Source organism: Natator depressus, chromosome 1 (assembly GCF_965152275.1).
Source record: "Natator depressus isolate rNatDep1 chromosome 1, rNatDep2.hap1, whole genome shotgun sequence".
Taxonomy (NCBI): Eukaryota; Metazoa; Chordata; order Testudines; family Cheloniidae; genus Natator; species Natator depressus.
This window is the reverse complement of record NC_134234.1, coordinates 276742893-276767834: the sequence shown is the minus strand read 5'-3', so window position 1 is coordinate 276767834 and position 24942 is coordinate 276742893. Positions and strand designations below refer to the sequence as shown.

At 39.6% G+C, this 24942-nt stretch overlaps 1 protein-coding gene across 7 annotated transcripts in view; it reads left to right on the top strand.

Annotated features, from left to right (window-relative positions):
* Positions 1 to 24942, top strand: part of SYT1 (synaptotagmin 1) — a 490694-nt gene that overhangs the window by 363291 nt on the left and 102461 nt on the right. For 6 of the 7 annotated variants that reach the window (XM_074941984.1, XM_074941986.1, XM_074941983.1 and 3 more), the window contains 2 exons: positions 15534 to 15656; positions 19561 to 19728. In XM_074941984.1, coding sequence (XP_074798085.1) covers positions 15534 to 15656; positions 19561 to 19728 — 291 coding nt within the window. The remainder of the gene's footprint in view (positions 1 to 15533; positions 15657 to 19560; positions 19729 to 24942) is intronic. The other variant, XM_074941987.1, reaches the window with a different exon arrangement.

The following is a 24942-nucleotide window of genomic DNA, read 5'->3' as shown; positions in this document are numbered from 1 at the left end:
TAAAAGAAAATTGGACAGGGGGATGAAGGCAGAGTTATATATGTGGGTGGGAGAAGATTAAAGGTGACGGAATACAGTTTTAGCTGAGAGCCAGTGAATGGCTTAGGGACGGATCCTCATGCTGCTGTTTGCACAACATTAATTTGTGAACAGCAGAGAAACACTTGCTTCCGACCTGTTTTGTGTGAGAGAGGTGCTATACTTGGGCACTAACTGGAAGGTTGCAGGACCCTGCATCTAATCCAATGTTCCCTGGGAACCACAGAATAGATTAGCATTGATCTATCTGGAAGAAGACTGATTTTGACCAGAGGAAAATTCCACAGTGTTGGCTCTCTTGTGGGATGGGATGGTAAAGAGTTCAGCTGTAAGGTAAATACACAGGGTGGCAAAATACAAACGAAACCATCTTCACTAGTTATCCAATTAGTGCTAGGGTTGATGAGTGGGGATAAAATCACACTGTTGTGTAGATCATTTGGAAGTATTTCAGCAGCTAAGGACACACAGGAGTATGTTTTTCAAATGTAGATTCAGGAGAATTAAGGAACTGCAGGACAAAACCTTTTCAGCTGGAGTAGGTGCTTCAGCTTCACTTCTGCAAATAATTAAGATTTTGCATGGGGAAGATTAGAATCCAAAGGCACTCCTTGTGCACTTGGGATCTAATCCTGCACCACTGGAGTCAGTGGAAGTTCCACAGTTGACTTTAGCAGCAGCAGCAGGATCAGGCCCTTTACAGCATGCAGTATCAAGCCAGAGAGCTCTTTAATATTTCCTTACTCCTTACATTTGCAGGCCCATTGACTAAATTTAGAGGCACAGTTTGCACATAACTGAAAATGGACTCTTCATTTACAGTGGCTAGCGCTGAAATGTGGACACACCATTTGAAAGCAATTAGCTTTACCAAGATGTTACAGGCATTCCCTATACTTAGTAAGTAATATTGTGGGGAAAGCTCATTACCTTAAGACTGTATGGATCAACATTTTAATGGTGACCACTGTATATAGTTTCCTGTCATCAGAAGTCCCACAAAATATGTTAAATTCCACTGTTAAAGGGATCAATGAGGTGAAGCTCAGAATATTATTGAACAGAAAACTTGGATCCTCCCTTGCAAAAGTCTAATGAGAATTTTGGTTTACTTAATATGATAAATGTGAAAGAAATTTCTTATACTGTCTTGATTCAGGCACTTTGAGGAGGCATTCTTGGACTCCCTGTGTTTGAGCTATAGAATTTGTTCTCGTTTATTAATATTAAGTAATTGTGAGGTATTTCCCTCTGAGAAATTGTCTGAAAAAGCAGTTAGTTAAATGCTGAGTTCGTCCTGGCCAACTTGAGCAAACTTTTACCCCTGGAAGCAAAAATAATTTGAAAATACTGTTTGAGCATAATGGGGATAAAATGCAGTGTGTGTGTTTGTGTGCTATCAAATGATACTAATGATAACAAACCTAACGTTTCTTTGTAGGACAAGTAGTAGATATCTATGTGAGATTTGTCAGTAGATATCTGTGTGAGATTTGTTCTATATCATATAAGACTGTTCTTTTACTTATAGTATATTATTAAGTGTTGTTTATTATACTTGTTATGACCTGGATAAATGACCAATGACTCTAGCACTGACATGTATTTAAAATATAACATTGTGCTTAATAGTTAATGATGGGTTTGACACACAGTCCCTTTTTGGAGGAAATTCCAGTTACTAATTCATTGTCACGGAGATAATCAGAACTTTGCAAAAAGCATAGAGTTTCAAGTCATATAGAACTTAACATCTTCAAATGGTTTTTATATTTATTGTAAAACAAATGTGTCCATATATTTAGAATTTAACCAGCGGTCTGTTAATAAATGTATGCACCACTGAACATATAGGGTTGGATCCGCAGATGGTGGAAATTGTCATATCCATTGAGGCCAGTGGAGCTATCACAATTTCCACCAATTGAGGATCTGCCTTGCTTGCCAACATTTTCAGAAATGGATTGCTAAAGTTAAGCTCTTAGGTCCATATTTAGGCATCTAAATCAGTGGCCTTATTTTCATAAACCCTGAGTACCTAGCAGCTCCTATCAACTTTAATTCCTAATCTGGAAAACCTTGACCATATTTGCAGCATTTGTTTTTCAGTGTAAGCACAATCGGTTAATGATTTATTCTTGAATCAACACCGCAGGTTTTAGCACATGAAGACAGTGTACTGCTAAATTTAATGTAATATATTTCAGAAGGTAATCATTTTAGCGCCTCGGTTACAAATAAAATGGCAAGAGAGTGCCTCCGAGATATCAAGGAGATACGTTTTAAAGCAAACAGACAAATAGATATAAAAAAGGTCTACTCTAATCCACCTGGAAAGAATTATTGAATTGGCTGTGTATGGTGCCAGAAATCTGAAATGTTGCCAAAGCACAAAGGCTTGATCCTGTAGTCATTAGGCCCTAAACTGCAAAGTTCTGCTCACCTCCTGGATTCAACACAGTGCCTTCAGCTCCCTTTGATTTCAGTGGAAGTTGAGTGCTCAATATCTCTTGGTAGGCAATAAGCAGCCTGCAAGTTCCAGTCCATAGTGCATGCAGAAGTCCCATTAACTTCACTGGGAATTATTCCACTTGATAGAGCTAAAGGATTGGGCCCTCAAAGTAACTTCTTTTTTTCTTCTTCCAATAAATAGTCATTAAACCAATAATATTCCACTGACTCTAAGCCCTGATCCTGCTGGTAGCGGCCCTGTGAACACCTAGAGCCCCTCTGAAGCCAATGAGGCTCTGCATGGTCATTGGGGTCCATGCTAGTAGATCTGATTGCAGAGTCAGAACTTTAGCCTTAGCACTGGTAACTGTTAGACACTGAATTGTGTAATATCCAGTATTCAGATAGATGCATCATTTTTCAGCATGTTCTTTTTCCTGAACATAATTTTAATATGATATTTTGAATAAATGTTGCTGTGACGAGGAAGAATAGTTAAAGTACACATTAGGGTCCTGATCTTGAAACCCTCACTCATGAGAGTAATTCTTATTCATGCAAGTAGAGCTATCCGCTCCAGCAGGACCAATCGCATGAGTAAAGGTTGCAGGATCAGGCCTTTCTTGTGTAAAGGAGGTGAATAAAGAATATATTATCTGTGGGAAAAGGTCATTTCTCCTTGGTTTTTACTAATGTTTGTGTGTGGATATTTTAATTTTTATTTCTTCCTTCTATGTCATCCTTATCTATGTTGTGTCTCATGACTGTTCTGGATTGTCACTTGCGGTAGGTTTATTTTGCTATTTGGACACGCCTAATCTAAAGCTCTGATATATTTAGTCTCTTGATAGCTGTGGCTCCTCAGTGAAGATTTATACATAGCTTTGACACATCAAAAGGCTGAACTAAATTGATTTTTTTTATGGGATAAAAGGTTGTCATTTTCTCCATACTTAAAATATATTGAGTCAAAATGTACTAGAAAGCTCAAGTTTAAAATTGATATACGCAAAAAAGAAATGGACTGTTTTTATTTCTTTTTAATATGCATTTTCACTGTATCAAATCTAGACCAAAACAGAAAAATATTCAAAAACACCAAAAACACAATGGTCTCTTTCTACTGGTGCTAAAATAATCAGCATCTCATGCTATTACTTTATTCTCATTATTTTGTAGTCTTAATACAGTGAATACACTTCAAGCTGTCAGCCAAAGTCTACTCCACACCAGATTGATTTCAGTGGTGTATTTCCAGAGTTACACTGGTGAACCTGGATGCAGACTGAGTCCAGCCTTTTTTAAAGATAGCCCTATCACAGTTTTCTGTGCTGCAGTTTATCAGTCTCTACCTATCTTCCAGTCTCTACCAATCTCCCATAATTTTCTCCTGCAGTTTTTTTTTTATCTGTAGAAAAACATCCAGCTCTAGAGACACTATAATAGCTGCTGATTTAATGGGTCTGAATTTAATTCATTGGTACAGCAAATTTCTTGCTTACGCTCAGCCTTTGGGAAAGGAATAGACTTAATCACTTCTGTGATGAACAGTGGCACTGAAAAATTATCAAAAATTCAGCCCTGTTTCTTGGAGAATAATTGCTGTGATGGTCTGCACCTTTTATTGGGTCACAGAGCATTTGTGGAGAAGGAGATTTAATATCTCAGACATTTCTAATTGCATCAGGCTGAAATACTGCTATTTGTGAGAGATTTTTATCTTGGGGGGAGTTTGTGTATTAGCTAAAGCAGGAGATTGGAAATCAGGCTGTATTGATTCCATCCCCAGTCCTGCCATTGATTCCCTGTGTGACCATGGGTAAATCGCTTAAGAACATAAGAACGGCCATACTTTGCCAGGCCAGTGGTTCATCTTGCCCAGTGTCCTGTCTTTCGACAGTGGACAGTACCAGATGCTTCAGAGGGAATGATGGACCTATCTTAAATGAACTTATATAATTTTTTAACCCAGTTATATTTTTAGCCTTCACGACATCTATTGGCAATGAATTCCACAGGTTGATAGTGCATTGTATGAGGTACTTCCTTATGTAGGTTTTAAACCTGCTGCCGATTAATTTCATTAGGTGATCATTAGTTCTCGTGTTACTTGAAGGGGTAAATAACCCTTCCCTATTCACTTTCTCCACAAACCATCCATGATTTTATTGACCTCTGTTGTCTCTCCGCTTCGTCACCTCTTTTCAAAACTGAACAATCCCCATCTTTCATGGCTCTTTGTATGGAAGCCGTTCCATAACCTGGATCATTTTTCTTTCCCTTTTCTGTACCTTTTCCAATTCTAGTATATCTCTTTAGAGATGGGGCAACCAGAACTGCATGCAGTATTCAAGGTGTGGGTGTATCACAAATGTATATAGTGTGTGATACAGCATGGCCAGAGGGCAGCAGGAGAGTGTTAGAAGGGAGCCTTGTTCCCTATAGAGGGAAGAAAGTTTGCTATAGATTAATTAAAGCACCTGAAGCCAATTAAAGCACCTGAAGCCAGTCACCTAATAATCCCCTCCCCCCCCCCCCCCCGCTTCACTCAGACAAGAAAAGGAGTTGAAGCAGAGTGGATTGGTGTTGGAGCAGAGAGCAGTTTGGAGGGAAGCAGAAGAGAATTTGGAGAAGTGCTGCAGTGGGCTAAGAAGACCAAGACCCTAGCTAAAGGGACACCTGGTTTGTGCAGATGGAGGGCAGGAAGTCCCACAATTTGAAGGGCAGGAGAGGGAAGTAATCCAGGGGAAGGAACCGCTAGTTCAAGCAGTTTACCGCTATCCCTCGGGCCCCTGGGCTGGGACCTGGAGTAGAGGGCGGGCCCGGGTCCCTCCCACTCCACTCCCCTCCTCTAGGACACTAGTGGGGCAGTTAATACCCCAGTTCAGGGGCGAGAAACGGTGCCCTGAATCCTCCCCAAGAAGAGAAAGCGCGAGACCCATCGAAGTAGTGCCAGCAATTTGCCACAATTATGATATTTTCTATCTTATCTATCCCTTTCTGAATGGTTCTTGTTGGCTTCTTTAACTGTTGCTGCACATTGAGCAGATATTTTCAGAGAACTATCCACAGTGACTCCAAGATCTTTCTTGAATGGTAACAGCTAATTTAGAACCCACCATTTAGTATGTATAGTTAGGATTATGTTTTCCAATGTGCATTACTTTGCACTTATCAGCCTTGATTTCATCTTCCATTTTGTCACCAGTTTGTGAGATCCCTTTGTAATTCTTTGCAGTCAGCTTTGGACTTAATTATCTTGAGTAATTTAGTATCATCTGCTAACTTTGCCATGTCACTGTTTAACCCCTTTTCCAAATCATTTATGAATAGGTTGAACAGAACAAGTCCCAGTACAGATCCTTGAGGGACCCCACTATTTACCTCTTTCCATTGTGAAAACTGATCTTTTATTCCTGCCCTTTGTTTCTTATTTTTTAATCAGTAATTCATGAGAGGACCTTCCCTCTTATCCTATGACTGCTTACTATACTTAAGAATCTTTAGTGTGGGACATTGTCAAAGGCTTTCTGAAAGTCCAGGAATACTATATCAACTGGATCACCCTTGTCCACATGCCTGTTGACACACTCAAAGAATTCTGATAGATTGGTGAGAGATGATTTCCCTTTACAAAAGCTGTATTGACTCTTTCCCAATATATCTTGTTCATCTATACACCTGATAATTCTATACTATACTTTGCTATAATTTCAGCCAATTTTCCTGGTACTGAATTTAGCATTACTGGCCTGTAATCACCGGGATCGCCTCTGGAGCCTTTTTCAAAAGTTGGCATTATATTAACTACAGTCCAGTCATTTGATACAGAGACTGATTTAAGCAATAAGTTACATACCACAATTAGTAGTGCTGCAATTTTCTATTTGAGTTCCTTCAGAACTCTTGGGTGAATACCATCTAATCCTGGAGATTTATTACTGTTTAATTTATTAATTTGTTCCAAAACCTCTTCTACTGACACCTCAGTCTGGGACAGTTTCTCAGCTTTATCACCTAAAATGAATGGCTGAGGTGTAGGAATCTTCTTCACATCCTCTGCAGTAAAGACTGATGCAAATAATTCATTTAACAGATTCTCTGCGATAGCCTTGTCTTCCTCGAGTGCTCCTTTAGCAGCTTGATTGTCCATTGGCCCCAGTGATTGCTTGGCAGGCTTCTGATGTACTTAAAATATAACTGCTGTTTAGTTTTTCTGTCTTTTGCTAGTTGCCCTTCAAATGCTTTCTTGACCTGCCTAATTATATTTTTACAGTTTACTTGCCCGAGTTTATGTTCCTTTCTATTTTCCTCAGTAGGATTTGACTTCCAATTTTTAAAGGCTGCCTTTTGCCTCTAACCACCTCTTTTACTATGCTGTTTAGCCATGGTGGCACCTTTTTGGTCTTCTTACTGTTTTGTTTTGTTTTGTTTTTATTTGGGGTGTACATTTAGTTTGAGCTTCCTTGTGTTTGTGTAGTTCCCCTTTTTGAAGTTAAATGCTGCCGTGGTGGGTTTCTTTTGCATTTTCCCCTTTACAAGGATGTTAAATGTAATTACTTAATGGTCCGTATTACCAAGATGTTCAGCTATATTCACCCCTTGGAACAGATGGTGTGCGCCACTTAAGACTAAATCAAGAATTGCCTTTCCCCTTGTGGGTTCCAAGACAAGCAGCTCCAAGGAGTAGTCATTAATGGTATTTAGAAATTTGATCTCTGTACCCCATCCTGAGGTGACATGTGCCCAGTCAATATCAAGATAGTTGAAATCCCCCATTATTATTAAATTTTCTGTCTGTGTAGCCTCTTTAATCTCCCTACGCATTTCACAATCACTGTCCCCATTCTGGTCAGGTGGTTGGTAATATACTCCTACTGCTGTATTCTTATTATTCAAACATGGAATTACTAAAGATTCTACGGTACTGTTTCATTCACTTAAGATTTTTCCTATATTTGACTCTGTTTTCTTTCACATATAATGTGCTGACCCCCACAATCACACCTACTCTGTCATTCCTATATATTTTGTACCATGTGATTACAATGTCCCATTAATTATCATCATTCCAGCAAGTTTCTTTGATGCCTGTTATATCAGTGTCCTCTTTTAATACCAGGCACTCAAGTCCACACAATTTAGTATTTAGCCTTCTTGTGTTTATATACAAGCACTTATAAAATTTGTCAATATTTACTTGTCTGCCTTCCTGTGATGTAATTGAAAGGAGCTCTCTTTCATTTGACTGCTTCTCTTCAGTTCTTACCTGTATTTTATCTACGTCTATCCTCTCCTCTTTACTATAATATAAAGTATCCCCTCTCCGATGGGATGTATCTGTCTGAACCATGTGCTACACTGCAATTGTTGGCTTTCCCCCAGCCCTTAGTTTAAAAATTCCTCTATGACTTTTTTAATTTTATATGCCAGCAATCCGGTTCCATATTGGTTTAGGAGGAGTCCATCCTTCCTGTATAGGCTCCTCCTTTCCCAAATGTTCCCCAATTCCTAATAAACCTCTAATAAATCCCTCCCCGCTGTGACCACCATCATCTCATTCATGCATTGAGACCCTGCTGTTTTGACCGTCTAACTGGCACTGTACAAGGAATTGGAAGCATGTCAAAGAACGCTACCATGTTTAATTAATGTTTAACAGCTAGGAGACATTTACTCCATTAAACTCATTAAATTATACAATGGTAACGTCACTTCACCACCCTTCAGTGTGTAACTGATTAGTTAAACTAACTCCATATTCTTATGGGCTATAAAACTCTTTGTCCGCATGGAAACAAAATATGCTGAAGGAATCTGCTTTTTAATACTAGATGCCTTCAGCTATCTACGAAACAGTGCAAAATAATGTACATTAACCCACAAAAAAAGCAAGCATCAAATCCCAGTCCCAATGAGGAGTCACAAAATTCCCATTGACTTCAGTAGAGCCAGGATTTCACCCGAGGGCCGATAGTGCCCAGCAAAAAAGTCAACTGTCAGGCAAGTGGATTTCTGGAACAAAGGTTCTCCAGCTGACACTAACCTTCTCTTCTGTGATCCCTTTTCCAAACTGGACTCCTCTGAGTAAAGTTTCTTTATCTGGTAATGATCTGCTATGAGGTAGGCCATTTCCCATTCTGTGGTGTAGACTGTTTCCCTCTTTAATGTCTTCTGACCAGCACATGACCTCTCTATAACTTAGTGGTCCACGCTAATTCAAACTAATGCAGACTTCTAGAATGCACTTATTCAACGTCTTTTACATTTTTACTAGTAAAATTCATTTATTAATTTTTTAGGAAGTTCTTTTACAGTTAGAATGATTTTAAGTTATAATTTATACTCTAATATAAAATTATCTTAGATCTGTTACTTTCTGAGGTAAAGCAGTTGCATACTAGTTTCAATTATAATACCTTGTTTTCACTTACTCAGTACACCAACCTCTGAGCTCCTTATTCAAGACCAGATTCTACTCGGCCCTTAACGAGCTCACCATAGCGGTTGGGGAGCGTGCAAGGAGCCTTTCCCATTGCATAGTCCTCACAAAGGACAGGGAGAATTGCAGCCTCTTCACTCTTTGATACAAAGGGCCTACTGCCTCGTTACTCCCTTGGGGTGCTCTATGCCCCAGAGGGGAAGGGAGAGAGTCAGACCATGTCTCTATCCTTTCCCCTCACGACAAACTAGCCAGTAGGGTTGGCCAGGCAGAGGAGGGAGAGGAGTAAGCTTCACACCTAGAGGGGTATAGTAGCAGTCCCCAGGTTCTTCCTGAACACACAGGTTCAGGTAGCTGTTCCCTGAAGCAGAATGCTTCCTAGTGGTCCTGAAAGATGCAGCTCCCCATCACCTCTTAGTTGTATGGGCTGTGCCTAAATTGCACAGTCAAGCTTTCAGTTGTTATACAGGAAAAGCACTCCAATACTACCGTGCTGAGTGTTATAGCAAATCCATAGAGAGAAAATTCAAGCAAATGTATCTGACCAGTAACTCTCTAAAATGTTCCCTTTTTAGGCTGAAATTTACCATGTTTGGTCTCTGCCCAAAAATGATTTTTTTCTGGACCATATTTGAGTTATGGGACAGTGGAAAAGGCATACTTTTCCCATTCTAAACATTTCTGTGCACACTTTTTTTAACCAAAGGCACACCAAAAAAGGTTGAAGTTTGACATTTGCCAACATCCTATTGGTATGTTTAGACACGGGGAATTTTAAAAAATAGCTGTTGAGATAGGACTTCTGAGCATGTTTAGGGAGAGCTGCCCCCAGCAAGACATTTGCAGTCCATAATAATGTTATTGAACCTACAAAATTATGAACATTACAACAGATGCTGTTATTATTATTATTAAGAACATAAGAATGGCCATACTGGGTCAGACCAAAGGTTCATATAGCCTGCATCCTGTTTTCCAACAGTGGCCAATGCCAGGTGCCCCAGAGGGAATGAACAGAACAGGTAATCATCAAGTGATCCATCCCCTATCGTTCATTCCCAGCTTCTGGCAAACAGAGGCTAGGGACACCATCCCTGCCCATCCTGGCTAATAGCCATTGATGGACCTATCCTCCATGAATTTATCTAGTTCTTTTTTGAACCCTGTTATAGTTTTGGTCTTCACAACATCCTCTGGCAAAGAGTTCCACAGGTTGACTGTGCATTGTGTGACTATTCAAAGGTTAACATTGTTAAGCAAAGGCATTTTCTCTTTAAAAATAAGCACAAAACCGAGGAATATAAATGCAAAGGCCTTCATTGATGCATTATTAAGACAACACAGTTAAAATCTCAAAAATCAGGAAATCCAAAAATTAATATCGAGATCCGCTTTAAACACAAGCATAGCAAATGCTCTCTCTGGTAGTTCCACTCTGCAGCTCCGAATATAGTCCAATCGCTATCTCAAGCAATTGTGCCAAAGGGGAAGACAACTCATTGCCTGATTTTAGCCTTTATAGCAACCTGGGGCTTCACATTTCATAAGGCTGGCTGTGCTTATGTTAATTGCACTGTAAAATGCATACAGTCCAAATTGGATATAGTGACCTATTGTGGTTATAATGATTAATTTAGATTATCATGTTCAATTTCAGCACACTGATACTGGCTGCAGATAAAGGGGCTGCTTGTGGGGAGCTAACAGTGCCATATCTCCCACGCTTAGTAGAGTGTCTTCCAGCTTCCAGTCCATGTTCAGATTGCACCAAAGGTGGCAATATGGCCACAAACAATACCCAAACGAGCCAGCGAGAGCTAATGAAACACTTCAAAAGCCTTGTCTAAACTCACAACACTCCTCAAAACCAAAACATTTTGAGTAACTGGCTGTCCATTTAAAACTTGGATAACAAGGGAGAAAGTGATGTCAAAACACCCCGTGCTGGACACAGCTCATTACATGCGTCGGTATGGCCCAGTGCTGATGCAGGACAACAGTCTTGCAGCAGTAATGGATAAAGTAGATTTCACAGTAACCAAAGCCTGGCTCAGCCACTGGAAACTGTGACACAAAATGGGTTTTTAATGAATTCATGGAGAGAAAGCAGATGCTGGAAGAATGAGACTTGCCTCTCCTTCTGAGGGACTCTGATAAGCGGATGTAGTTACAATAGCGAGAAGACCAGGCTGTTTTTTTGGTGGATGATGGGAAATCAGCCAGTAACTTTTAAAGGTCCTCCTGTCCCTATGGAATAAAAGATCGGGGGGTCACAGCTATGTTGTTCTTGAATGTGTGCGGAACTAATAAGATATGTACTCACATTGTGGGGATTTCAGCAGTTTCTTATTGTTTTCTTTGGAAATTCAATACACCTGTGGAGGTTAGAAACAACAAGCCTGAATGATTGCACTTGAGTTTAGCTTAAAATAAAAGAGAGGGATGGAGCTTGGCCATCAAATTTGGGAAAAGGAGGGGATTGCCCTTGTGACAAACTGCATTGTTGGAGAAAGCACAGAATTTTCTCTTTATAATATGAATATTGTTTTCCTGCCTGCACACTCAACAAGCTTTGCACAGTCCTGAGGCCAGAGCAGCATGCAGGCATTAAAAATAACCCCATTTTTCACGCTATGAACAAAAAGGTTGGCTGATGGGATAGCCTTGGGTGGAATTCAGACTGCAATGAATGTTGCTTGGCAGGTAGACTTACAGACTGTACTCTACATGATTTTATTTTGTTTTCACTACCAGGTTGTTTTCATGGTTGCTATTGTTATCTGTTTCTTGAAGCATGAATTCATGGTCCACTTAGTGGGTGGAAACAATCCTGAGGACGCTATTGATGAAAATATCCCTCTACAAATGACACTGGAACAGTTTAGCCTATTTGGAGCCCTAGCTAGGTCATAGTGAAATTACTGAGGAGCTAGCAAATGCAATGCCGTAAGATAACGGAGACCAGATGCATAAGGGGCTGGAGACGTCTTCATGGATCTTTGCATGGAGATCCCTCATACATGATTCCTCTACCTTTCTATGTAGAAGGGGGAGGATGACCACCCCTGCTGCAGTATTTTCCCATTTTGTGACTCTCGTGGCTCAGCTCTGTGTTGATAGAGATTCAGGAAGTTGAGGCGGATCAGAGGACCCACTGTGCTCATTCCCTTGTAGAGCTTCAGAATTTCCATGTGAAATTCTGGGAGTAGTAAATAGAGCCTGGGGCTGTATTAGTCCTTTAGGGTCCCCTTTGTGGCTAATGCTGAGAAGTTACAGGGTAACCCAATCATAATGGGAGCTTGGCCCTGATGGGGGATATGCTGTGAGAGAAGGAAGGACAGGAGAACCAGCAGAAGAACAGCTGTCCCTGCAGGTTGACTCCTGTCTGCACATGAAAAAGGCCTGTTGGGGAGCAAGGCCTCCATGAGGAAAAATTCAAGAAACACTCTTTGTTGAACCCTATAGAATTCTGACTCCTCCCAAGTTTTTCTAGCACTGAGGGAATCGAGAAGAGATGAGACTACTGAAAATGAGGAAGGATCTTTGTTTATAGCGATGCACAAGGAAATAGACATGTACAAATCCACTGTGCTATGGAAATGAGGAAAGAACAAGCACGTTGTGACTGTCACTCACTTTCTGACTTGAATTGCTCTAATGTAGGTTTCTGGAAGGCACTTAAACAGCAGCAGAGCTTTAAAAAGAGTTAACTAAAACATGGCACAGAAACAGAAATCAGAGTGGCATATGTTAATTGATGTCTGCACCACTGGCTAGAACTAGTTACAATGGCCATTCAAATATGGATCAAATAACACATTTGTCAACAATCCTTGTAATCATCAGAGTTTACCGTAAAACATACAAGATATATAGTGGGGTGAGTTATGTTGTGGCTGCAACCTTAACTTTTGCATTTCCTAACTTTTTGTGACATGAGTGTGAAACCTTTCACCTTTATGTTGCACTAACACAGGAATTTTTTTGCACTGCTCTGCATGTTTACATATATGTGCACACACAAATACATAAAAACATACATATGATGATATGATATCATGATTTTATTGTTTTTTGTGAATGTTACTCAGAAATGATTAAATCTCATGAGTGAATTACGAAGTCATCCCAAATTAGTGCAAATAAAACCCATCCCCACAACCACACCATAACATATTCTATTTATGCTGGATATTTTACAGAAAAACAAATTTTAAAATATTTAATGGCCTTTAAAAAATTAGTAGAGAAACTTTTCACATCCCTCTCCCTGTAAACCAGTGCTGCCTGAGCACCATGAAATCAATTGTACAAGCTTGAAGAGGAAGAGAAATTATAATTATAAACTTTTTAATAGTTCTAAAAACAATCTAAAATAGTTTACAGGCATGCTCGATCACAATATATTGGACCTAAAAACTAAAACACTATGATCAGTTGAAAAAAAAAAAGATGAAAAAAACCAGGAGGGTCACAGTACATTTTCTTTAAATATTCCCTTTCCAAAGAACCTCAACATAAAATGAAAATCCCTAGGTGGTGCTTCAACTACTTTGACGCAATCCAGTGCTGCTTCCTCTTTGGAATAGAGTAGATGCATCACATGAGAAACTTCTGTGCCAACTTCTTTTGACCCAGATTCTATTAAAGTACCAACCTTTGATTTAAAAGCAAATTCCTTCCTTAAAGATAAAAATTATTGTATGCAGCTTGCTATGGTAACATCCTGTCCCTCCTCTTCTCCTGACCTTTGTAAAATCAACGCACTTGATCCTATTCTCAAAGTTTTATAAGTCTCCTGAATTTCTGGCCCAAGGTCAGAAAGAACGATCTCGCTGCTGGAATGCCACTTTCATGCTGATAAAATTTGCAAATATAACACTATATATTCATAAAAAGAAAAGGAGTACTTGTGGCACCGTAGAGACTAACAAATTTATTTGAGCATAAGCTTTCGTGAGCTATAGCTCACTTCATTCAGTTGAATGCATCCGATGAAGTGAGCTGTAGCTCATGAAAGCTTATGCTCAGATAAATTTGTTAGTCTCTAAGGTGCCACAAGTACTCCTTTTCTTTTTGCGAATACAGACTAACATGGCTGCTACTCTGAAACTATATATTCATACAATCTACTGGAGCAAACATGCCAACTGTCCCTAGGTAAAAAGAACAGTCTCTGATTTTTAGCAAAACATTTAGCATTTTACCCTCCAGAAATCTTAGTCCAATATTTTAAAGGAGTTGAAAGGTACAACCATATTTTTTTCTTCCCATCAGTCCCTCTTTCTAAAGTTCAAGTGCTGACATATATCCTATATATGCAGTAAAGAGGTTATAACTAACAAAAACAAGGATAGTTGGAACAGGTCCTTATTATTTGACTTTCTGAGCTAAATCTTCTTCACATCGAAGTAAAAAACTAAACTCCCATTTGCTTCAATGGAAGTAAGATCAGTGTATGTTGTCTTTTCCGTAATCACTGGCTTTTGGCGCATTATAGAAATTTCAGAAGCTTTTCAAGCCTCCCTAAAAGGTACATGCAAGAGTGTAAATCTATGATGAATGCAATTTTCTCATATCAATTCCAGGTAAGTATTCAGTGTTTAATTCTTTGCCCTTGTGCTCTTGATATTATTTTCATGCTTATGAGGAAATTTTAATAATTTCATTTTAATATTTGGCTCATTACCCTGAGCCCCATCATTTAGTTCTCCCTCAGGCAAAAGTTTGCAAGATGGGGCACTTTTAATATGTTTTAATAATTGTATGTATTCCTTTGCAACAAGAATACTTCTGCTTTCTGGTACAGCACAAAAGGATGTTTTCAAATTGTATTTTTCTCTTGTGTGGCATCTAAGATAGTTGCTAAGTCTTAAAAAGAAGATTGCTGTTTTATGTAATAGACAAAATTATATTTCTCTCTAACTTTATTAAAATCAGTGCACCTGTAAATCAGTTTGGTTCAGCCTAGCTTTGTATAAAGAATGAATAAAAGGACAATGGGACTAGTGTGGTGGCCTTTTCTATGAACATGCATTTGCTAGTAGCATGGTGATACCTTTTGCTTCCATATTCATCCTAAATAACAACCTGTCAAATGTAGGAAGAACTCACCCACAATACTCTTTTTACCAGCCGTAATCCTACAGAAACACATGGCTCTGTTGCAAATAATTCACAGCATGCACAGCTAGATTTGACATTGCTGAGATCTCTTTAAGGGGAATGAATGTGACTTTGCCTACTAAATAGCATGTTTGTCCACATTTGGCCTCTTTAAGAGGCAATTGGATCAGAGCAGACTTTTAAAAATATCAAGTTGACATTGACTTTCTGTTTTCAGACTTTGTAACAGTTCTTGCTGGCCATGTCCCAAGAAGCTTTCTTCCTACTTCCATTGCTTCCCTGCTGCTTGCTGGAATTAAAACAAAGTTTTCTTGTGCAACTTGAATACTGTAAATATATGTAAACAGCATATATGGATTTGTGACATCATGCTTGCTTTTAATGGCTTTACAATAGATTTGAGGACAGAGTATCTATTTTAAGTTAGTGTGAAGAAGCTAGTCATATTTATTATTGTTTTGTTTTTTCTTTGCAGGCCCTTAAGGATGATGATGCTGAGACTGGGCTGACTGATGGGGAAGATAAAGAAGAACCCAAAGAAGAGGAAAAACTAGGGAAAATCCAATATTCTTTGGATTATGACTTCCAGAACAATCAGGTGTGGAACAAACAACCAGTGATACATTGCTGTGCGGGTGAAAGGAGACTGCAAAAATACAGACATGCAGAGTAGATACTCAGCATTCTAGCTTGCATTGAAGAGAATTAGAAAGCAAGCCTGAAGCTTTATGAAACAATTCCTTCTCCATTTATGTTTAATACATGTTAAGGGTACACTGCATTCTAATCAAACTTTATGCCAAAGTTTTTTCTAATTATTATTATTTATTATTATTTTATTATTATTATTTATCATTTCTTAACTATTTGTATTATAGTATCGCCTACAAACTCCAACCAAGATTGGGCCCCATTGTGCTAGGCAGTCTATGAATGCATTGTAAGACAGTCATTGCCCTAAGGAGTTTATAATCTAAACAGACAAGACAGACAAAGTGTGGGAGGGAAAATGGAGGCACAGAGAGGCTCAGTGACTCATCCAAAGTCTCACAGCAGGTCAATGGTACAGTGGAGGATAATCTCCTGACCTCCAGTCAAATGGTCTATACATTGGCACATGCTGTCTCTCTAATTAATTAGAATTCCAGGCTCTCTTATCTAGTTCTGTCGGGTTTAGCAGAAATGTACAGCCTGCTAATCAATCTTTAGTCTGTCAGTGAAGTCCAAATAAAAGGGTTCTGCCCTTAAGAACTCTGCAGGGAGTTGGACAGAAAAAAATCTCCTATCTCCACTAATACCACCCCCTGAAATTTGGAGGCTGGAAATTGATACAATCGAGGTTTGGCTGCTTCTCCAGACTATGAACGGGAACAGCAGCCGTGACCCAGTGCAGACCACCATAAACGTGGAATTTCTGGGGCGTGGATCTGTTTTCTGTGGACCTGCTTCTCATGTCTTTCACCACTCCCTGAGCTTGCCCACATTCCTCTGCTCTGCCAGGCATGGAGTGCAAAGCTTCCTTGTTTGGTATCTGCACTCTTCAGTCTCCACAATTTTCATGCTCATATGCACAAGCACACACTCACTTTGAAAAGACTATTTCATTTATTTGGGACAGAAAACTCCAAAGAATGTTTCTTCTCCAAGTTATTGTCTTTGGGTGAACTTTTCATTTGAGAAATCAGATCAAAGGTTTGTTGTCTTTAAGGCTTTTAGTCAGAACAAAAAATTATTCTCTATTTAGGGGAAAAAAATGAATATTGACTGAAATTCCTGTAAATTTCTTCATCTAAACTAACTTCCATATGTAGTTTGCAATCTATTTCCACTAACATACATTCAGATTCTTTATCTAATGCTCTTCTTGGCATAAAATATATTTGTTTCAGGAGTGGAGGGGGGAGTATAGGCAGAAATCAAGAAATTCGCTGTATCTGCAGGAGGACATTGCATAAGGCTATGTCCCAGCACTATCAACTATATTCCCCAAATCATTTTAACTAACTTCTAACTGCCACTTTTCAAAGCAAGAGGCAACAAGAATTCTGAAGTCTTTCTAGAGCCTATGGATGAAGGAACTTTTTCCTGAACTCCCCAAGCAAACCCTGTAGTAAGAATTCTCTGCCCTATAGTCCTTTACCTGACCTGTCTTCATCACTTGAAATCCATAGGAAACTTTAGAATCTTCAAAGGGCAGAAGATCTAAGGGAGAAAAAAAGAAAGAATAGCTGCAAATCTTTTGTGATAAATAGATCTGAGATCCCATAGAAGATGAAAATAAACTTTCTTTGTGAATTTTATTAAGGAAATGCCACATTGAGTTTGAGAACTAAATTTTCTAAAAACAAAACAGAATGTGATTAAAAACCATTTATTTCTTTTCCTCACACCACATCTTTGATAGTGTGCCATGTTTAATTAAGGTGCGAAATTGTATTTGTTGTGGGTTCCTATTTTATTCTGCTGCTCTAACTCTAAGATTAAATTTCCCTTCTGAGCTCTGGTACTTCCTTGGATGTTAGTGGTGTGATGGTGCAGCAAAGTTGCATGGAGCTGGAAACTGGAAACCCAATTACCATTTGGTGTATTCAGCTGGGTTAAAAATGGGAACAAGCTGACCAAAATACTCTTTCAGGCATGATGTTTGTGTTTTAGAGCACAAGCTTTTAAAATGGAAGTGAATTCCTTTTCCGCTCTGTTAACTGTCATAGGCTCATTTTTCACTCTTTTATGTGAAAGATTTGAGGTAGATTCTGAGCCTGTCCATGTATTTATGAACTATTATGCATCTAGAATAGCAATGAGAGAGAGAAGGGAAAATGCCGAGTAGAGGTAAAGGAAAAATGCTTCATGGAGCTTAAGAAGGTAGGAAAGCACATATGACACATTGTGAATTTAAAATAGGCCAAAATAAATCCCACTTTGAAGAATCTGGGAGAATACAGTTACTTTCCCAGGTGAGAATGTAGTTGTTCCAATTGCTTGAGCTCCTATTTCTAATTTTTACATAACTGATCTATGAGAACAAAGAATGTCTTGTGGTAAAGGCACTGGATTGTGACTTAGAAGGATCTGCCTGGGTGTCCCAGCTTTGCCTCACATTTCCTTTGTGACCTTGAACAAGTCACCTAGGCCCAGAGTTTTAAGGTATTTAGGTATTGCTGCACACAGTGTTGCAACGTCTAACTGATTTAGGCACTCTGAGTGGATGAGATTTAGGCTCCTGTGTGCCTAAACCCCTTTATTCTCCTAAATCAGTTAGGCATTACAATGAAGTCTACAAAGATGGCTAAATGCCTTTAAAAATCTGGGCCATAAAGACTCTTTGTTCTCTGCCTGTAAAATGAGTTTGCAAATACTGCCTTTCTCTAACCCTTCATATATGTTGTCTATTCAGCTTGTAAGAGCTTCAGTGCTGGGAGTGTCTTTTACTACCCGCATGTACGGCGTTTAACAGAGTAGGGCCCTGATCTCAGCTGGTTCTCTAGGGGCTACTGTAGTACAAATAATAGCCATCGTCAGCTCTAGAGCAGGACATCCATCTTTCTGTGACGGAAAAAAAAAGATATTGTGGGTAACATTATCGAAAGTGCCTAGGCCTGGGTTTTTAAAGGTATATAGGCATTGCTGTGCTCAGTGTAGCAACACCTAATTGATTTAGGAGCCTGTCACATTTTGAAAAGGGATTTAGGCACATAAGTGCTTAAATCCCTTTTAAAATGAGACTTACACTCCTAAATCAGTTAGGTGTTGCAGTGTTGCACACAGAAGTGCCTAAATACCTTCAAAAATCTGAGCCAAAGTGCCTTTACCACCTGAGTCTATTTTCAGAAGTGATTTAGACACTTAGAGTCTATACCTCATTGACTTACAGTCGCTTATATGCCTTTAAAAATATTACTGTTTAGTGCCTAAGACCCATGTTTGCACAGAGAGATAAATGTGAAATGTGAAGATTGCAAGACCCACTTTTTCTATGAAAATTCTACCCGATACCAAAGATTTGCATTTAACTTCCTTGTTTCTTTTTTTAGGTAGTTTGGGGATGGTTTTGGAATACAAATTTCATAGTCAAAATTGCACATTCATGATTGTTTAACAAAGTATTTTCTAATCACAGTGCCCTGCACAGAAAACGAGTGCACCAGCAACTATAGCAATTGGAAACCTATTTGATTGCAGTCTTTTTTAAAAAAATGAATTTCATATTTAACTGTAATCAACTGCTCTTTAAAGAGCCTCTTTTCTGCTTAAAAACACACTGCCTACAGTCTCCTTCTTCCATAACTGGTTTTACGCAGTCTATAGCTTTGCTCCATTTGCCTTGTGTGGAGAGGCTCTTGAAAGGATGGTAGATGTTTTTGTTTGCTTTTTTCTTTTAAAGCTGAGCAACAAGCGAAAAAGAAAAAGTAGTAATGACCGAAAAATCTCCATTTTTGACTACAGAAATCTTGTCTCTTCAGTATTCTGTTCTCTCTCTCTCTCTCTCTCTCTCCTTTCAGCTTTTGGTAGGGATTATTCAGGCAGCTGAGCTCCCTGCTTTAGATATGGGTGGAACATCTGATCCCTATGTGAAAGTTTTCCTGCTGCCTGATAAGAAGAAGAAATATGAAACAAAAGTCCACAGAAAGACCCTTAACCCTGTCTTCAATGAGCAATTTACGTTCAAGGTATTCCTTTGATAATTATTTGGAACTTATTTCTTTGTTCATTACATAGAGTAAAGTTTCATCTCATGCTCAGTATTGCTCGTGTCTTTGTTAGTTGGTGACCTGAGGCACAGTGGATTTTTCTCTTGCAGAAACCTTTGAGATTCAGTTTTGTGATGAAAAATGTAGTCACATTGGGCCAGATCCTTTGAGGGTGTAATTAGACTTAGCTTCACTCACTACAATTAAGCTATGCCCATTATTCTAACTGGAGGTCTGGCCCATACCTTGTAGTTGGAGACTACTACAAAATAGAGTGACACTTTGACAAAGGTATATGTGAATTTCACTCAACCAGCATTTTGCAACAGTCTGATTTATGAATTCTGGTATACTACTCCTTGTTCCCCTCCAAAATAAATTAAAGCATGAACAAGGCATATGGATGAAGGGAACAAGTAAGAGATCACTCTTGCTCGGTTTTCTTATATCCTAATATAGTAATGCTTTACCATGCTACTTTACATAAGAGGCGAAATCATGACCCCAGTTTACAGGGCACGTATTAAATAAATGTAGTTAAGGGTTTGATTGTAAAATTTCAGCAGCACTATTAATAGTGACTTAAGAAAATTCTAGCCTTGCTGAAAGTCCATTTAAATGTAATAAAGAAGAATCAGGGAACATATTTCAAAGGGATTTCCTAATGCATGTCTTACTTCTGTTACTTTAGGCTCTTCCATGTATATGCTCCGTCTTATAATGACAGCTCCAGTTTGAGAACAGGAACAATAAGAGACTCAGGCTATGCAATCACTCAACAAGAAAGATATCCCCAGAGGTCACAGCCACTACTGCATACATAAGTCTGTTTTTCCCCTTGAAGATGTTCATAAAAATAATCCTTTTTTGGGACATTTCTTTACTGAGCTTTCCTATGAGTGTATTTAAAAGAAACCAGAGCTATAAATTACAGATCCCAGGTTAGCATACGCAAGAAACAACAAACAAATTTGTCATCTATCAGGAAGACACAGTGAATAAATCAAAATACTCACTCACAGGCAGATAATGTCCACTTATTTTAAGTCACGGCTTTAATAGTCACATTTTGGAACCCAGAAGGAAGTGTATGCTGAAATCTTTTGCCTAACAAGCTGTGACTGAGGTGTTTAGGTGCACCACAACACAGTACTGATAGTGGGCTAGATCCTGCAGTTTTTACTCAAGCAAAACTGATGGTGGTTTTGCCTAACTAAGGACCGTAGGCACCAGCTCAGTGGTATAGTTGCTTTACTTTCTGCAGCCTCAGTAGTTTGTCTGCATGGCTGCATACATGCATTGCTTTCGGGTACTTCAACACAACGTGATTTTTATCTTGGTTTCACTGCTTTGAAGGATAAAAGCAGCTGTTCTTTGAAATACCCATGACTTAAAACATTCTAAAATCTTAAATTAACACATTTATTATCATAAATATTAAAAGGCAAAAAATGTAACCTATACAGCTACAACTTGCCCAGAATGCATGGAAATGGGAATCCAACTGAATGGGATTTATTCCATTAGCATCTCCATTAGCATCTGGAGGTAAAGTGCTGATGTAATTTAAAGGGTTCTCTCTGGAGGGAAACCCAGAAACAATTTCTTGGCTTTGTTCGGTGGAATAACTTCTCAAAGAGAGAGAAATCTCTGTTTTTTCTGGGCTGCTATCCAGTGTCTTGCAAAGAGAAAAGTTCACCTCAATATCTCAATTAGTGTAAGTTTTGCCACTGTCTTCACTGGTGTCCAGATTTCATCCTTTGTATTGTACGTTACACCTGGGGGGATTCCGCACTACTGCATGCATGCATAATTAATAAGCTGTGCATAGTTTTAATTTTTTTGTGCAGAAAAAGCTTCTGCTGAAATGTTGCTGCAATTCCACCTTTTGCCCACCCAAGGGCATTGTGGTGCAAGAACAGCAGCAGCTCCCAGCAGAAAATAACTTCTGCAATTCCTCCTTTTCCTCTCCAGAGCACGTTGCGGCACTAGAACATAGCAGCAGCTCCCAGTCAGCTAGGGAAGAGAGAGAGCCTGCCTTCTTCACAGCACCTGTCAGGCTAGGTTAGGAGACAGGGGCTATAGGCAGATGGACAGAGTGAGATGCTGGTAGGGGGGGTCAAGCAGAAGCTCATAAGAGCTAGTGGGGGAGGACAGACTAGGGCAGGGGCTGAATGGGAGTGGAGGCACATGGCCACATGGGGGAGGGAGGTGCAGGGCCACCTAGTGATGGGGGAGGAGGTGCAGAGCTACATAGGGATGGGGGCACAGAGGCACATGGAGACAGGAAGAGGGGGAACAGGGACTTATAGGGACAAGGGGAGTGGCTAGGTGGGGGCACAGAGACATATGGGGATGGGGGAGGGGTACAGAGCCACATAGGGACAGGGAAGGGGATGAAGGGCCACATGGGGAGGGGGGAATGTGTGTCTGAGTGGGGGTGGAGGGATACATGTGAACAGGGAGTGAGAGGACACATGGGGGTGCAGGAACACTTGGGGACAGGGGCATATGTGCCTGACTGAATGGGAGAGGCTAGGGATCAGCCAGGTTCTGCATGGGGCAAGCTCCCTAACAATCCCTCCCTGCTCCCCCAAAAAAACTGTTCCATACTTTTCCCACCCACACCCAACAACTCTTCAAGTTCACACCCAGGGTCCTTCCCAGCAATTTAATTCTCTCTCCCTCAGCTCCTCCATTACCCCTGATTGGGGAAGTAAGCCTTTGCACTGCTTCTGAGGGGTGAAGCAAATACATTTCTGTATTGTAGTTTAAATGAATTATTACTCAGAGCTCTATATTAATATGCCGAGTAAGGAATCTATTTGTCAAAAACCATTTCCTGAATTTTTTATTGTTGTCTGTATGGTTACAGACATACTTGCTGACAGGTATTTTGAAATAAATGACCAAAATAATTGAAACTGGTGTGATTATATTGTGTTATTTTGACAAATAAAATATGCAGAATTTTAAAATATTGGGCGAAGAATTTTTAATTTTTTGTTGCAGAATTTTAAAATGTTGGTGCAGAATTCCCCCAGGAGTAGTATGTGGAGCAGGGCTGCATGGACTTCCAGCTGTCAGTGAACATGAAGGCAGGCAGTACAGCATAGACCATCTGAAAATAAGATTGATGACAATGTGCTGGGCTTGCCAGATGCCATCATTTTCTTGGACACAAGAGAAAGAAAGTCAAGACACCAGGAATGTGGTTTAACTAGGTTTCAACTTTATTAATTAGTGACACATCTGGAAACTAAGTGGCAATAACTTGTCCAGTGCAGGGACAAGTACCTTCTTAGTCTGTTCCCACTTGGTGGAGGGCTCAGCCCCCTTCTCCACACACACCATTTGCCTGGCCCCAGGACCATTGCAAGAAGAGCTTGCACAAGGGCTAAGGTAGGAGCGGGAGAGTCTCCATACTGCATCAGACATTGGAAGTCCCAACCCCATTCCCCACCTTCTTTTGTGGATGCCTTCTTCTAATCCACTTACAATTCATGTTTATCAGAGAACTAGACCCCCTAATGAATGAGTACCTGCACTGGGCACCTGCCAAGTTGCAACATCTTGAATTTTACAACCTAACTACCCATCAAGTCCCTGGGCTGCTAAGAGAAAGGTTAAAACCCTGCTCTGCACAGGCCAGTATGGGAATGAGGGGGAAATTTCTTCCCATATTACAAAGGGTGACTAGTGCAATGCCCAGATCGAGGCCCAAATGTCCAGTCGTACTCTGATCCCAATTGGAGGAAGGGGGAGCATTTCCTCGTGGTGCAGAATGTCACCCTGAGCAGGGGGAAGGGCTTATAAACCTTCCTCTTATGAGTGAAGGAGCCAATAGACTTACTTTGTTTCCCTTCTCTCCTAACCAATCAGCAGCAGAACCTGCCTCCTAAAGCCCTCAGAGAAAGAAGGAAACAAGAGGAAGCAATCCATAAAGGGGCCAAGGGTTTTCTTTGCCCTGCTGGTCCAGACAAACCCTCCCAGCCTCTGAAGCAGGGGGGAAGAGGAAGTGGCATTGTTGCCAAATCTTCTTTTAAAATGTATTTGAATAAACTACACTTTAACAAAATACAGTGCCTAAAGTTACTGAAGATAAAAATTAAATAATGGCTAATATACCTTTCCAAATTGATAGGGTACATTAAGTCTAATGCACAGTGAATATAAATTTATGAAAAGGGACACTTTAAGACATGTCTGTGTACAGGAACTTAATTTTAATATTGCTGTAAAGACAAGCGTAAATGTACTTAAAATTTTTCTTACTGTATGTTTAAACCTCCTGCGCCATTTAAAAAGCGCTCATTACAGAACTAATTTACAGTATTCAAAATACATTTTGCTATTGTGTTTGTATCATGTTAATGCACAGGCCTGTTGCCATTGAAATTGTCATAGACTTTAGCAGAAGCAGGATCAGGTCCTTAACTTGAAATATTCTGTGTAATTGTTCTATAACACTTTTTGACTAAAGGTTAAATGCCATCGGGGCAGTCAATATTTTAAAAAGCAAGTGAAAGCCAAATAGTCACATAATATTTGAAGACCCAGAGCTCAGTAGACTAGAATATTTACTTATTCATGTGGCCAAATATTGTGCCATGCTATGGTTTCCCGTTTTATAGAGAAAATTACTAGAGAAAAGTTTACTGAAGCATATGGTAATCATCTAAACTCTAACAAAATATAGAGAATTTATTAAAATTGACCAAGCCTTCAGTGCAAGTTCCAACAATTTTAATTAGGCTTTTCTAGCCAGCTACTCAAGTGTAGCTTACCTGAACAGCATCACTTACCCCGAATATTAAAAATGTGTCTCATAAAGATCCTAACCCAGAGCATCTGTCCCATACCCATCAGAACAGCTGGAGAATTAGTAAGGACTTGGCCTGTTGCCTCTGCAATTTCTAACCATATACTGTGTCTTAGAATGAACCTTAGTATCTATGGTGTGAAAGGTATAATGTTGAAAAAATATACCTGGATAGGTAATAAATAGTTACCATGTAAGAAGACTATCTAGTCTCTAATTACCTTGTGTCAGATGCAGTAAGTCAGTTCTGTAGTTTCTCATCAGTTTCTGGGCTACCCTTTTCTGAGTGTTGACAGTATGATTTATTGGCAGAAACCATACTGCAGTATTAAAAGCTCATGTATCTTTGGGGCAAATAACTGGCCTCCAGT